This window comes from Macaca fascicularis, chromosome 1 (assembly GCF_037993035.2).
Source record: "Macaca fascicularis isolate 582-1 chromosome 1, T2T-MFA8v1.1".
Lineage (NCBI taxonomy): Eukaryota > Metazoa > Chordata > Mammalia > Primates > Cercopithecidae > Macaca > Macaca fascicularis.
The window spans coordinates 78,035,865-78,050,940 of NC_088375.1; the positions used below are offsets into that span (position 1 = coordinate 78,035,865).

Sequence of the window (15,076 nt, forward strand, 5' to 3'; positions counted from 1 at the left end):
TGACAAGAGTTGGATGAATCCAACTTAATTACAGAGTAAAAGCCTAACTTTTCAGTGAAAATTGAAGGCATCATTAAATTTTTTTAACTGCATATATTTTCCTCCTATGAATAGCTTAGGAATACACTCCGCTTTCTTTTGGGAAATGTGGCTGATTTCAACCCAGAAACAGATTCCATCCCTGTTAACGATATGTATGTCATAGACCAGTATATGCTACATTTACTGCAGGATTTGGCAAACAAGGTAAATGTAAATTAATAAACTTCTGGAAACTAGAAATATCAGCACTATTTGAGGTTAAAATTTTAGTTTTATCTCAGTGGAACAGACCTTGCTGGAAATAGTAACTATAGCACTCTTGAAAAGGTTATGCTTGCTAAATTCCACACATTCCCAGGTTGGCCTTAGGTATAAAGTGTTACCATATCTTTTGAGTTTCTTAAAAGATTAGAGAAATATGTCCAGACCAGATTTTTCTCTTACAATTAGCTCTATTTCTCCAACAAGAAGGAATAAAGTGGAGTTATACTTTATTTATCTGCAGATGTGCTACTCGTAATAAAGTACAGAAATAACCAAAATGACTATTCCTATTTGTCTCATAAGATATTTGCTCATTTTTATATAGACTTAAGTAATTTGTGTTTTCTGGCTGGGCGCAGAAGCTTACACCTATAAATCCTACCACTTTGGGTGGCCAAGGTGGGAGGATTCCTTAAGGCCAGGAGTTCAAGACCAGCCTGGGCAACAGAGCGGGAACCCATCTCTACAAAAGTTTTAAAAATTAGCCAGGCGTGTTAGCGAGTGCATGTAGTCCCAGCTCCTTGGGAGGCTGAGGCAGGAGGATCACTTGAGCTCAGGGTTTTGAGGCTGCAGTGAGCTGTGATTGTGCCATTGCACTCCAGCCTGATTGACAGAGTGAGACCCTGTCTTAAAAAAAAAAAAAACAAAATGGTGTTTTCTCACAATTGGAAATGTATTTGCATTAGTGCATCCTTAAGTCAGAGTGTACATACCACTTTTGCCCAATCAAAAATAAATGAGGCATCAGTGAAGGAACACTAATGAATTTTTGGTAACTTCCACTGTTTGCTGTTGTAAAACTGGTGTGATTTTATTATTTACAATCTCATTCTTTCCTTGATTAATGTTCTTTCGTAGTTCTCAGAGTAAAATAGTATTTTCTGAGTGTAGTCAAATGTGTTTTCCAGAAATGACATTTTGAAGATTCCCAGGAGTTCTTGCATATTGCCTGTTTTGTATTTGTCTCTTTGAAATATATTTTTGAAATGAGCATATTTTGCTTGTGATGACTTAACATTTTCATTTGCCTGTCTCAGCTTCCGATTTATTTTGACTTTGTTCCCTAGATTACCGAATTATACAAACAATATGATTTTGGAAAAGTTGTTCGGCTGTTACGGACATTTTATACCAGAGAGCTCTCTCACTTTTATTTCAGTATAATCAAAGATAGGTATGTATGGCTAAATATTAAAATGCTTAACAATGGCCAGGCGTGGTGACTCATGCCTGTAATCCCAGCACTTTGGGAGGCCAAGGCGGGTGGATCACATGAGGCCAGGAGTTCGAGACCAGCCTGGCAAACATGGCAAAACCCTGTGTCTACTAAAAATACAAAAAATAACTGGGCATGGTGGTACATGCCTGTAATCCAAGCTACTCAGGAGACTGAGGCACGGGAATCGCTTGAACCTGGGAGGTGGAGGTTGCAATGAGCGGAGATTGTGCCGCTGCACTCCAGCCTGGGCGACAGAGCAAGACCTCGTCTCAGAAAACAACGACAACAAAACCTCGGCAACTATTTTTTGAGTGTCTACTTGTGTTTGGCAACCGTCGGGGATTCAGTGATGAGCACGACGGGCAGTGTTGTGCAGTTATTAAGACTGGGTTCCAGAGTCAAGCCTGAGTATAAAGGTTTGCCCTCCCGCTTACTAGCTTTCTGATTTGGGGCAACTTATTCTGTAATCTGTTTCTTCATCTGTAAAATGAGTATAATAATACTTACCTCGTGATTGAGAAGGAAAAGCAATAATGTGCTTTACGCTGTGCTTGATAAAGTGTTCAAAAAATCATCACTGCTAGTATCAGATGATGAACATAATACTTGTTCTCAGGAGTTCTCAGATCCTGAGGGGAAGAGAGAGAGATGTATGTGCAATTATATGGTAACAGTGTATAATATTAGCAGTATCCTTGTAGAAGAGGGGTGGATGCCAAGTCTTCATCTGTTGCTCCAGTGGGCAGGTGATGGTCCTATCTTTATGATAATGAGTCCAGTCTGAGGTGTTAGCCTCAGCCTGTCAGCACCTCAAGGACCTTGCACATAGGGATTCTAACTCCTACTCCTTCCCTTAAAACACTAATAGCATTGTAGTGGGTAGGAGCCACATGTGAAATACCGTCAACTAACTTATTCATAGTCCTTTAATACGGTAGTCTAGACTCTGGTTGTCATCCACCTGAGAAACAGAATGAGATAGCTAGCCATGAGTGCTTTCGAGGAGGTGGGTACACCTGGACGGAGTGAAATTGTAGAAGAGTGTATTGTATTCTTTAAGTAGAAGATGATTAGAACCATAAGATTAGCCACTAGAAATAAACTCAACCTGAGGCAGGTCCTATTTTGGTGACCATAATGTGTAAAGTATTGTCAACTGCTGAATAAGTTGTTCTTGTTCAGGCTCTATTGTGAAAAGGAAAATGACCCCAGACGACGCTCTTGTCAGACTGCATTAGTTGAAATTTTGGATGTAATAGTTCGTTCTTTTGCTCCCATTCTTCCTCACCTGGCTGAAGAGGTGTTCCAGCACATACCTTATATTAAAGGTAAGGAATACTTTGTTTATTCTCTTAATGAGAAAGAGCCCTGATAAAGGTGCAACTTCTAATTTTATCTGCTTCATAAAAGGGGCACTTATCCATTTACAGTGACTGCTCTGTGACAGTATATCTTGGTCATGTATTTGTTTCTGCACCTATTTGTAGAGGAGTAGGGTAAATTTCAGAATTCTGTGTTTTCTGAAATGTATTAGCAGCTTGACTGTGTTGAGAAATCACTTTTTTTCTTAAATACCTTTATAAATGTTCTGAAATGGCCAGGTGTGGTGGCTGACGCCTGTAATCCCCACACTTTTGGAGGCTGAGGTGGGTAGATCGCTTGAGGTCAGGAGTTCAAAACTAGCCAGGCCAACATGGCGAAACCCCATCTCTACTGAAATGAGCCGGGCATAGTGATGGCGGGCGCCTATAGTCCCAGCTACTTGGGAGGCTGAGGTAGAAGAATTGCTTGAACTCAGGAGATGGAAGTTGCTGTGAGCCAAGATCATGCCACTGTACTTCAGCCTGGGTGACAGCGCAAGACTCCTTCTGGAAAAAAAAAAAAAAAGTTCTGAAATATATTTTAGGTTATATTAAAACAAAATATAGTGCTTTTAGTGAGTATTATATGATAGTTGTAGAAAGAGGGGGAAGTCACTTATAATCTTACTACTGATAGCTGTTAATATGGGGATATTTCTATATTATTTTTTTCTAAGCATCCTTTTTTTTCTTTGAGCTCTTATTATATATTTTCTCTTTTGTTTAAAGGTAGCAAATATTTTCCAATGCTGATAGAAATGTTTTGTAAATAATTAGGATGCCTCCATAATATTTCATCACTTGATTACCGTAAATAACAATTCTTATTTCCCATTAATGGTAAATATTTAATGGTTAGAGCTTCATATACAGCTTAGGATGTTTGTAAAGCAGTTTACTGTTTTTGTTCTTCTGAAGAGCCCAAGAGTGTTTTCCGTACTGGGTGGATTAGTACTAGTTCTATCTGGAAGAAGCCCGGGTTGGAAGAAGCTGTGGAGAGTGCGTGTGCAATGCGAGATTCATTTCTCGGAAGCATCCCTGGCAAAAATGCAGCTGAGTACAAGGTTATCATAGTGATAGAACCTGGACTGCTTTTCGAGATAATAGAGGTATGCAGCAATATGTCCCTTTTGAAATGGTGTTAGTATCATAGTGCTTTGCCTGAAATTTGCTTTTAAAATGTGTCTAAATTTAAAAAAATTTAATTTAGAAATTAGGGTTTGTCTTCTAATCCTGATATTATCACTGATTCTTTGTTTCCTACTTCACCATGTTCTTTTCCATGTCTTGTAAAACATGTTCTATGCATGTAACACGCATATGTCACTGTGTAGGGACAAGGAAGGAATAAATAAAGTTCTGTTTCAAATCAAAGGCCTCAGGACTATTTAGAAGACAGGTGACATATAAATTCATCATGATCATCTTCGAATGTATAAAAATTGGGAGTTTTGTATTAAGGGTCAGGTTTCCTGAGAATTTCATCCATTTGGACCAGATTCAAAACAAACCCAAAAAGAGTTTCCATTTTTATTTTGTGAAATCTGGAGAAAATTCATTTTATCCAGCAAGTTACCACATATATTTCAAAGCATTTATCCTGTTTTTATTTCCAGAAGGGCCATCAGAATTTTCTTCTTGAGATTTTTAGGGTTGATTGGCCAGATTGGTTTATAGCTTCACATAATGATGTGATTTTTCTCCAGTCTAAATGCTTAAGAAGAGAATTGTCAATGAATATAATTTTTTTCTCCGTGAGGCATTTTATTTGTAAATATATGTATTACATCCCTAGAAAAAGAATCCCAGGATTTTCCCTCCTGTGCGTTTTCATCTTGCTTCTTCATGGTCCATGATGCCAGCTGATGTTGTCAGTACAATGAAACCAAACTGGCGGGATGGAAGCAGAATTATTTTGCCATTTTTCTAGATCTTTGAGTTGCACATCAAATCTGGGGCTGATCACTCCATACTTGTTTAGCCTGCCTGTGAGGTTCACAACAGTTTTCCCAGCTCTGTGATCATCAGTGATTTTAGATTTGCCAATGTAACCATGCTTCATCATCACAGTGAGAAACCGGATGATGACTTTGGAGCGTGGCCTAAAGCCTGGCTTTTGCCTCTCTTTCGGCACTGTTGGTGCTCTCGAGAGCATCAGCCAGGACATTCATGTGCACCATTGTGGCGGTGCAGAAAGATGGTGGAAAGAGCTATTTTTAAAAAGTTTTATTAGTGTCAGTTTTCTAAAAAATACCCATCTCATTTTGTATGGTAAGCTCAATTTAAATTTTTAATGATGTGATTAGCGTGATTAAGATTTGAGCTTGAAATAGCTAGTAGGTATAATAGATGAGATGTTCACATTTTAAAATTTGAAACTTGGGAAGCTGTTCATTTTACAAGCGAGGAAGTGAGGACTGCTGAAGCTATGACCTAGCCAGGGTAACACAGCCTAGTCCTGGCCTTTTTTCCTGCATACTATGTTTCCTTTGACTTCAGTCTTTCTAAGTAATAAACTGAAAAGAACAGCTTGTTTGGATCAATCTTTATTGGAAAAAATACTTTGGGATTTTCAAAAACATGAATGTATTTTCCTTAGGAATCATACCAAGTAGCTGTCAGATGGAGTCCTGGTTCCATCCGTTACTAATTGTATAAACTTGTTAAAACCAAATTCATCTCTTTGAGTCTCCTGTTTCTCATGGACTCTCATTTTTAAAGGAATGTCTGTGTTGGTTAGCTTAAAAACTCACTTTGAAGATCAAAATTACAGAGTAAAGTGTGTTCATCAGACAAATTCAGTCTACTTCAGAAGCGTTCTGTGTATTGTTCAGATTGCCACGATCAGTGTGCATTACTAAAAGCAGGTACCGGTTGAGATAGTATTTTAGCTCCTCACCCAATGATACATGAAAAAAAAAAAAAGGCTTTGAGGCTGGCAGACCTGGGCTTGACCTGCAGTTCCACCACTTACTGGTTGAGAATCTTGGGCAAGTTAACCTCTCTTTGCTTGTTTCTTCATTTGTAAAGTGAGGATAATAAACACCATATAGGTTTTTTGTGTGTGTATGCGACAATTAGAAATAAGAGAAATTATAGGATCTAGCAAAGTGAAGTGCCTGGCATTCTCAATAAATACTGTTGATGGACATTTTTAGTTAAAACCTTTTATACTAATTAGGATTGATGCATTTAATGGTATTTGCTCAGGATGCAATGGTATACCAAAAGGTTCCTCTCTAAACATGAGAATTTATAGTGTCTCTTTTTATATCCTCAGCTTATGGTAAAAATTTAACATAAACTGTAACTTTCACATGCTTTCTTACAGATGCTGCAGTCTGAAGAGACTTCCAGCACCTCTCAGTTGAATGAATTAATGATGGCTTCTGAGTCAACTTTACTGGCTCAGGAACCACGAGAGATGACTGCAGATGTAATTGAGCTTAAAGGGAAATTCCTCATCAACTTAGAAGGTAAGAAGGAGGTGAAAGTAACAAGTAACATCTGGAGAATTGAATAACTCTGGGTCATCTCCAACTTCCCATGGACTAGATTTATTCTAAAGGTAGATGTGTACTTAGAATATGTCTTTCTGTGGAAATAATATAAACAATTGCCAAGTTTCTAAGCCCGCTGTTAAAAGTATCTTGCCTGATGATCTTGGGAACTGAGGGCTAGGGACTGAAGAGGGAGAGAGATTTTCTTTCTGTCCTTTAAATAAATAATGGTCATTTTATATGAAGTTTATGTTAGTCTGACTTGCTCCCAAGTGTCCCCCTGCTTTGATACTTAGTACCCCAGTACTGGCCCAGTCCTGCCCACTGTTCCCCAGTGTTGATTCTAAAATTTCCTATTATGTGTACCCCAGATTAAAATATTTAGCCATTCTTGTGAGGGATTAAGGAGGAAGTTTTATTGAGCTCATTCTAATGATGGTATCTCATAAGCAAGCATTTTGTCAATATTTGTTTTATAGAAGATTTTAAAAGTCAACCTGGTTCATCTTCATTGGTGGAGGTAGAGTTGCATTAATAAAGAAATATAGGCCGGGTGCGGTGGCTCACTCCTGTAATTCCAGCACTTTGGGAGGCCGAGGCAAGGTGGATTGTGAGGTCAGGAGATCGAGACCATCCTGGCTAACATGGTGAAACCCCATCTCTACTAAAAATACAAAAAATTAGCTGTGCGTGGCGGCATGCGCCAGTACTCCCAGCGAGGCTGAGGTAGGAGAATGGCGTGAACCTGGAGGCGGAGCTTGCAGTGAGCCAAGATCACACCACTGCACTCCAGCCTGGGCAACAGAGCGAGACTCCGTCTCAAAAAAAAAAAAAAGAAAAATAAGCAGGTATCTTGGCAAAGGTTATGCTGCTTGTGTTTTTCATAGCTTTTGGGTACCAGGAGATGGGAAGCTAACTTACAGGCAGCAGTTCAAATTTGGGCTTGGCAGCATAGACCATGTAGTAAAAGTTCTGGCTAAATTTGCTTTGTATAATTTTTTCTTTCCTTTTTTTTGAGACAGAGTTTTACTCTTGTCACCCAGACTGGAGTACAATGGCGCAATCTTGGCTCACTGCAACCTCCGCCTCCCAGGTTCAAGCGATTCTTCTGCCTCAGCCTCCCAAGTAGCTGAGATTACAGGCACCCACCACCACACCCGGCCAATTTTTGTATTTTTAGTAGAGACAGGGTTTCACCATGTTGGTCAGGCTGGTCTCGAACTCCTGACCTCAGGTGATCCACCTGCCTCAGCCCCCCAAAGTGCTGGGATTACAGGCGTGAGCTACCGTGCCCAGCCATGTAATGTTAATATACTCTTTGTACAATGACTAGATTACTTTTATATTTTTATCAGTCCGAAGTCTAAGAGTATTAATTGTGGAGATATTTTTGGTTCCTTCTGTCCCATGAGAAATTTTGAGTGAGGACACCGTAGTTGTCACTATAATTTGGCTTTTAAAAATTCTTAGTCATGTATGTAGCTGGAGAGGCAGTGTCATTCATCAGAACTAGATCCAGATTTAACAGCTAGAAAGTCTGCTCTGCCTGAGTAGATGTAGAACTCGGTGACTTGGGAGATGTCAGTTAATCTCAGTCACCCGGTCTCTAATTCCTCAGCTCTCTTCAGTTGTCGAGTTGTATGATCCCATTATCTTGGCTATATATGTAATGGGGCAAATGGGGAAGTGTCTAACAAGCTTTACCAAGGCAGGACAGAAGACTGAAAAAGAAGCCTCTGCTAAACCAATTAAGAAACAGTGTTACAAGTTGAATGCCTATCAGAAATTCTCTTCATGTATTTTTTTATAGGTGGTGATATTCGTGAAGAGTCTTCCTATAAAGTAATTGTCATGCCGACTACGAAAGAAAAATGCCCTCGTTGTTGGAAGTATACAGCGGAGTCTTCAGATACACTCTGTCCTCGATGTGCAGAAGTTGTCAGTGGAAAATAGTATTAACAGCTCACTTGAGCAAGAACCCTCCTGACAGTACTGGCTAGAAGTTTAGATGGATTATTTACAATATTGGAAAGAAAGCCAAGATTTAGGTAATGAGTGGATGAGTAAATGGTGGAGGATGGTCAAAATCAGAATTATAAAAGAAGTATTTCCTGTAACTATAGAAAGAATTATGTATATATATATGCAGAAATATATATATGTGTGTGTGTATCTGTGGATGGATATATATATATCTTCCTATATATATCCATAATGGACTTATTCAGAACATAGATATGTATTCAGCTTGTCTTCAAATATGGCCGAGCAGAAAATGTTTTATATTTTATAAATCTTTTGACTCAGTATTTAAATTCTATCACACTGAAAATAAAGGCATTCTGGAAAAGTACTGACTGATGTTGGTGCAGAAGTTGTCAATGGCAAGTAAAAGAAGTAGAGTTTTGAAAGGGAATGGCGAAGGCGTGTTTCCCTTAAGAGATGAAGGGTCATATCATTCTTCCTGTTAGTGAACATCAACCTTTTCAGAATAGCTAGTTTTTGGGGTTGGATTAGAAAGAAAATAATCACCACATATGTTACTCAAGAGAGGAAGAAATCTCTTAATACTTATGAATGTTTAGGAAACAACATGAAAGCTGAAAATTTATTTCACTAATATACATAAGTTCACAACAATGGACAGAAAATAGCAATATATACAGAATTTCACTACTTACAGTACATTACAATAGAGAAAGCATTTTATAAACAATTCAGTATTGGATTAAAATCTTTTAAGGATGCCTAATTCTATTCAGCAGGAATCTAACTTGGTAGACACCCAGCAAACCCATTCCTATCAGGGTGAGAGGGCTTTTGCTGTTGCTATAGTGTACTGTAAAAATATTTGTCCCTTATAAATGAAATGGACCACAGCAACTTCTGAATGAACATTACATTCAGTGTAAGTCTCATATTATTAAATTTCAGATTTTTGACTTTAGATCGCAATTGTTTTTAAAAAGCAATTTAAATGTAACAGTGTTTACTTTGACCCACAGACGAATTTTTATAATAAAGTTAAAACTTTTTTTCTGTTTGCAAAAGTATGACGCATTTAGAAGCATGGTGCTATATATCTCTTTATCTACATTTACCCTGGCCCCTCTAGTTCTACATCTAAACAGAACCTGTAATGTAGAAGTTATGATTATTTGAACACTTTGTTTTCCTTCAGCTTTATATAATTAATAAGATAAAAATGCATATTTAACATTAATGGAGAAAGTTGTGTGACGGTGGGCATATATCTAGGGAAACACTACTGGTTATTGGCGTCTCATCAATAACTACAATAAGTGCCACACACCTTTGTTTCAGAAACCACCTGTTCTACATTAAAATCTAATTCCTTTATCATCTATGGCTCTTTGTTATTATAGAATGTCTACATAGGTATTTATTTGCCTTTCTTCCTATCAGATTTATTTATTTTAAAAGCCCTTGATAAATAATAAAATATTTAACTGCTTTTGTTAACCATACAAGTCAGAATTCAATTTTAAAATTCTGTGAAAAATTTTAGGATAACAAATCTAACTAGAGACTTAATGGTTTGTATCAGGATTCTGTGAGCCATACTTCAGCTTATTATTGTTCTCAGCAATCCCCAAATTTGATTGTCTGTTCTACTAGAGTAAGCTTAACCAGTTTTATTATCTAAAATGCTTAACAAGTGCCCCCTCCCCTCCAAGTGATGATGGAATTGAGGATTTAGTCTTTAAAAATACCTGTAACTCCAAATTTCTTTGACTAGCCTCCTTAAGTTCATACTACTTTCAGTGTACTTGGAAAAATCACAGAAGACCTAATCTCTTAGAACACATATAACAAGGGACTGTTAATACAGAGCCGGATATGTTTACAAGAATTCTAGGATGTGTCTGGCTGGGACAGTGGAGACCCAAGCAGAGGCTGGGAGGTTGGACTAGCCCTTTCCAATGCTGCTACTCTATAAAATGTATGTCTCAGTCAGACTCACAGGCCCCCATCCCAAATACTCAAGACATCTTAACCATTTATCTTGTAAGATTTTAAGTTTGATAGTTACTTAACAGTAATTACTAAATTTTAGCCAGTTAAATTCTTGTTTGGATGTGCTCTTTTAGCTCAAAAGACAAGATTTGTTTTTCTTTATATCCCTGAAGGACATACTCCTCAACTTTGCATGATTACTATAGTTGGCTTCTTAAGGGGAAGTGAAGAAACAAACTTCTGTATCACAATGACTTACTATGAATAATAATTGTGATCCATGACACATACCCATAATTACACTGTAGGGCTACATTCTAAAAATATACCATAATAAATACTTGGTATTTGTAGAGCTCAAAGCACTCTTTTACAGAGTTTTGGTTAGTTTGGTTTTTTCTTTTTCTTTTTTTTTTTTTTTTCGAGACAGGGTCTGGCTATATTGCCCAGGATGGCCTCAAACTCCTGGGCTCAAGCGATCGTCCTGCAGCCTCCCGAGTAGCTATAGTTTGGTTTCAGTCAGTAAATATTTAGCACTTGGACTGCTCTAGGCACTATAGGGTACAAAATTAGTTGTATTTTATCCTCTCATCCCAGCTGTGAGGTAGGTTTGCTAAAGCTGTAATATCACTAAGCAGTTTTTTCAATACTGTTCCCAAGATAACAATTAGCAAATCCCAGAAGCATTTCTAAACACTTGTAGGAAAAATAAAAGTTGGACTTAAAATTTTTAGTATCTTTGCCTTTTTTTTTTTTTTTTACATAAGTTTTACAAGATAATACATTTTTACAGTGACCTGATGTGGATACAACTTTGCAACTTGCAAAAAGCAAATCTTAACTTACATTATAATTAATTTGCTGCATTGTACACACCCCTTATTCTCAATTTTGGCAAGTACAACAGGTTAAGGGTTCTGTTTAGTGTCCCCTTCTGATGAATATGATGATCTTGAACCCATTCTTCCTCCTCAAGCATGGTCATCCTCCTCTGATGGCAACAGCAGAACCTCTGGGAAAGGAAGCTTTCAGTATCCAGAGCTCCCAGGTGGCAGCCCATGTGGGATTTGGAGCATGACAACAAAGGCATTTTCTCAACATGTACTAAAGGAGAGTGGGGTGTTTCTGTACTCTACTGATGGGGACCGTACATGAACACATTTAAATTGAATTACAACAACATTTTCGATAGGAAATATAGAATCTTATAAGAACATAATCTAAATTATAATCAATTTTAAATAGCAAAGGTTAACAATAAAGCTATTTAAGTGTTTGAATTAGAAATAAACAGTAAAACATCTGTATTAATTATAACAGAGTTGATATTTGTTTATATTTTGTCTTCAATATTAACCAAAGGAGTGGAATTTAGCCAGGGTTGTACTTTTTAAAAAGTTGTATATACTTTTATTTATTTTACAAAAGGAAAAAAAAAAAAAGACATACTTTCCCCATAAAATTCCAGGTCTTACTATGTAAAATAACCATGCACTACTTCATGTTATAATCATAATTTTAGACTATTTCCAGTAGGTAAGTGTCATAAAGAAGGAAGAGATACGGCTTCCACAGCTTCAACGAGGTGTAAGGCTAGACCATACTGCCCATGTTTTTCTGGTAAAAGCTCGATTACTTTATTTACTAGTTTAGCTGTTGTTGCAATTGGCACTTCAGTGTTTTGAAGGTCCTGGGGGTCCTGCAAATGGGACACAAAAATAACCTATTATAGACAACTAAATAATTGTTACTGACTTAAGAGTTATTACATAAAAATGCTTTTCTTTGTAAGTAGGTGAATTACATTTGTCAAATTTTCTTCACAACTTATTAACTAGGCACTCAAGAAAATGACCTTTTGCCTGATCTCGATCTATTGTACTGACCATTGCTTTCAGCCAAGTACACAGTGTGGGTGGAAGTCTGGCAAGCAGCTCCATTCCTTCTTTTGTCTGGGTGTGGAGAAGCGCATGAGCCAGCCTTTGCCCCGTCAGCACCAGCAGCTGAGAGGCAAGGACCTCTTTGTCATGAACCTGTAGAATGGCCTGAAGATAGGAACATGGAGAAATAATACAGTCAGAGTGAGCAGATGTGTTTCTTCTATAGGAATGAGGTTGCCAGTGAAGACATTCTAGTTGATTTTTGAACTGTGGCCATTTATCTTTTGATTATATACAACCAAAGATAAATCCAAATCAAACTTAGCATTTAAACCCAAATTTCTGCTCCTTGGTTAATTTTTTTTTTTCTCATCACTTAATCTTTCAATTCAATATGGCTACTCAGTGTGTTGTTTTCAAACTTTTGGCAAATAAAGGGAGTTTCATGTCATGTCTATTTGAAGCCCTCTAATGGCTTTTTTTTTTTTTTTTTTTTTTTTTGAGATGGAGTCTCACTCTGCCACCCAAGCTGGAGTGCAGTGGTACAATCTCAGCTCACTGCAGTCTCCACCTCCTGGGTTCAAGCAATTCTCCTGCTTCAGCCTCCCAAGTAGCTCGGATTACAGGCGTGTGCCACCATGCCCGGCTAATTTTTTGTATTTTTAGTAGAGACAGGGTTTCACCATGTTGCCCAGGCTGGTCTTGAACTCCTGACCTCAAGTGATCCACCCAACTCGGCCTCCCTAAGTGCTGAGATTACAGGCGTGAGCCACCACGCCCAGCCCCTCTAATGGCTTCTGAATACACTTAGAATAACCATGGGCTCCGAGACCTAGGATACAGCCATGGCCTGGGCCAGCCTCCCTACCTCATGCCACACTTCTTTATTCCTTGCTTACTATGTTTCATCAGCCGTACTGGCCTTTCTAGTCCTGGACCTAGTCATTCTAGTCCCCACCTCAGGGCCTTTGTAATTCTTGTCTCAAGCACTGTTCCCCCAGTTTCTGAGTAGCTGGCTGCTGCTTCTCCTTAGGGGCTCGGTTCAAATGTCACATTCTCTGCCCACTCTACTGTAGTGGCTCCTGTTTATTCATATGATCCTGTTTCTTTTTCCTTTTTAGAGATGGGGTCTCGCTATATTGCCCAGACTGGTCTCGAGCTTCTGGGCTCAAGTGATCTGCCGCCTGAGCCTTCCAAAGTGCTGGGATTACAGGTGTGAGCCACAACACCCGGCCCTCTTTATTTTCTTCATAGCACCTACCAATCTATGCAAAATTTAGCCTGCTTTTCTGCTCCTACCAGCAGACTATCAAGTTCATGAGGAAGGAACCTTGTCTGTTTTGTTTACTGCTATATCCCTGTGCATAGGGGCAGGCCTGGCACACTGTAGGAATTATTTGATTATAATTTTATGTTTTAAAAAATAGTATATTGTTCTATTTTTGTACCTAGATGTTCCAACAAAAGGAAGAGCAAAAGGCTTCATTAGAGAGTCTTTATTCCAACTATCAATTTTATAACTTGAGCCCAATTAACATTCAAAGGGTCATGTTACCTCTTCTCCTAAGTGGTCAACTCCATAGTTGTATAGCTCCCCAACATAATGCCTTCTAACAACATCTTCACTAACTTGAAGGTGATGGGCTAAATCCAAAGCTAGAGCTGGCCAATCTTGGTCTTTCCCAAAAGGAGTGGGTGTGGCCTCTTCTGTGGGATCTTTGACCTTTGTGGCTGAATGTTGGGCCTGGACAGCTGCACTGACAACTTTCAATAAGAACTTGAAAATGGAAAAAGAGATACAGCAATATATTGTTACTGTTTCATTTTAAAATACCTAAATCAAAGTATTGTTAGCTTTTTTGTCACTTACAGTGGCTTTTCCATGAAATTGTTTAATTATCAAAAAAGGAACACATCATTTAAAGGTAAACAACTAGCTTTCAAGAATACTTTGAAAGTGGTCATTTTTTAAAATATTATTTTATTTATTTATTTATTTATACTTTAAGTTCTAGGGTACATGTGCACAACATGCAGGTTTGTTACATATGTATACATGTGCCATGTTGGTGTGCTGCACCCATTAACTCATCATTTACATTAGGTATATCTCCTAATACTATCCCTTCCCCCTCCCCCCACCTCACGATAGGCCCCGGTGTGTGATGCTCCCCTTCCTGTGTCCAAGTGACCTCATTGTTCAATTCCCACCTATGAGTGAGAACATGTGGTGTTTGGTTTTCTGTCCTTGCGATAGAAAGTGGTCATTCTTTTCAAAAGCAAGCTAGATTTTTCCTTTACTGTTTTTTTTCCAAGAAACAAAAACAAAATCCAATAGCTGTAATTTACCTGTTGTCGTACAGAAATGAAATTTGGATCCATTTCCCCACTAGGTAATAACTGAATTGAAGTTAGGTCTTTGAAAAATGCATTTTTTCCCTAAAGAGAAAGACAGCAAGAAAACTGATGAGTGTGGATTATGAAGGGGGAAGGGGGGAAAGGGAGAAAGATCTGTTTAAAACTTAAGTCACTTAATGGTTGATTTTCATTTCTCCTTGAACAGTAAGATTTTAGAATTCTTCCTTTAATTTTTATAACAAGTATCTAGTATGGAGTAGACAGCCTTTAAGATGATCCCCAGTGATCCCCTCCTCCTGGTATTCATGTTTCCTATAGTCTCCTTTCCTTGCATGTAGGCTGGTGACTTGCTGCTAGCAAACAGAAGTAGGTAGAGGTGATAGCATGTTACTTCCAAGACCACGTTCCAAAGGCTGCTTCTGCCTTGAGGCACTCATATTCACTCTCACTTGTTCTGCAGGAAGCCAGGTTCCA

The 15,076-nt window shown here is 38.2% G+C and overlaps 2 protein-coding genes and 1 pseudogene across 3 annotated transcripts in view; 1 reads left to right on the plus strand and 2 right to left on the minus strand.

Annotated features, from left to right (window-relative positions):
• Nucleotides 1–8,739, plus strand: part of IARS2 (isoleucyl-tRNA synthetase 2, mitochondrial) — a 72,207-nt gene extending 63,468 nt beyond the window's left edge. Inside the window, exons 18-23 of the mRNA XM_005540889.4 lie at nt 115–246; nt 1,374–1,480; nt 2,708–2,853; nt 3,805–3,995; nt 6,218–6,362; nt 8,197–8,739. Of these exons, the coding sequence (XP_005540946.3) occupies nt 115–246; nt 1,374–1,480; nt 2,708–2,853; nt 3,805–3,995; nt 6,218–6,362; nt 8,197–8,339 (864 nt within the window). The 3' untranslated portion in view covers nt 8,340–8,739. The remainder of the gene's footprint in view (nt 1–114; nt 247–1,373; nt 1,481–2,707; nt 2,854–3,804; nt 3,996–6,217; nt 6,363–8,196) is intronic.
• Nucleotides 4,678–5,066, minus strand: LOC123574683 (small ribosomal subunit protein uS8-like; annotated as a pseudogene).
• A 227-nt stretch (nt 8,740–8,966) lies between the features above and the next one.
• Nucleotides 8,967–15,076, minus strand: part of RAB3GAP2 (RAB3 GTPase activating non-catalytic protein subunit 2) — a 123,803-nt gene continuing 117,693 nt past the window's right edge. For both annotated transcript variants that reach the window (XM_065542060.1, XM_065542059.1), the window contains exons 32-35: nt 14,594–14,683; nt 13,800–14,021; nt 12,251–12,409; nt 8,967–12,063 (exon numbers count right to left, since the gene is read on the minus strand). In XM_065542060.1, coding sequence (XP_065398132.1) covers nt 11,908–12,063; nt 12,251–12,409; nt 13,800–14,021; nt 14,594–14,683 — 627 coding nt within the window. In that variant the 3' untranslated portion in view covers nt 8,967–11,907. The remainder of the gene's footprint in view (nt 12,064–12,250; nt 12,410–13,799; nt 14,022–14,593; nt 14,684–15,076) is intronic.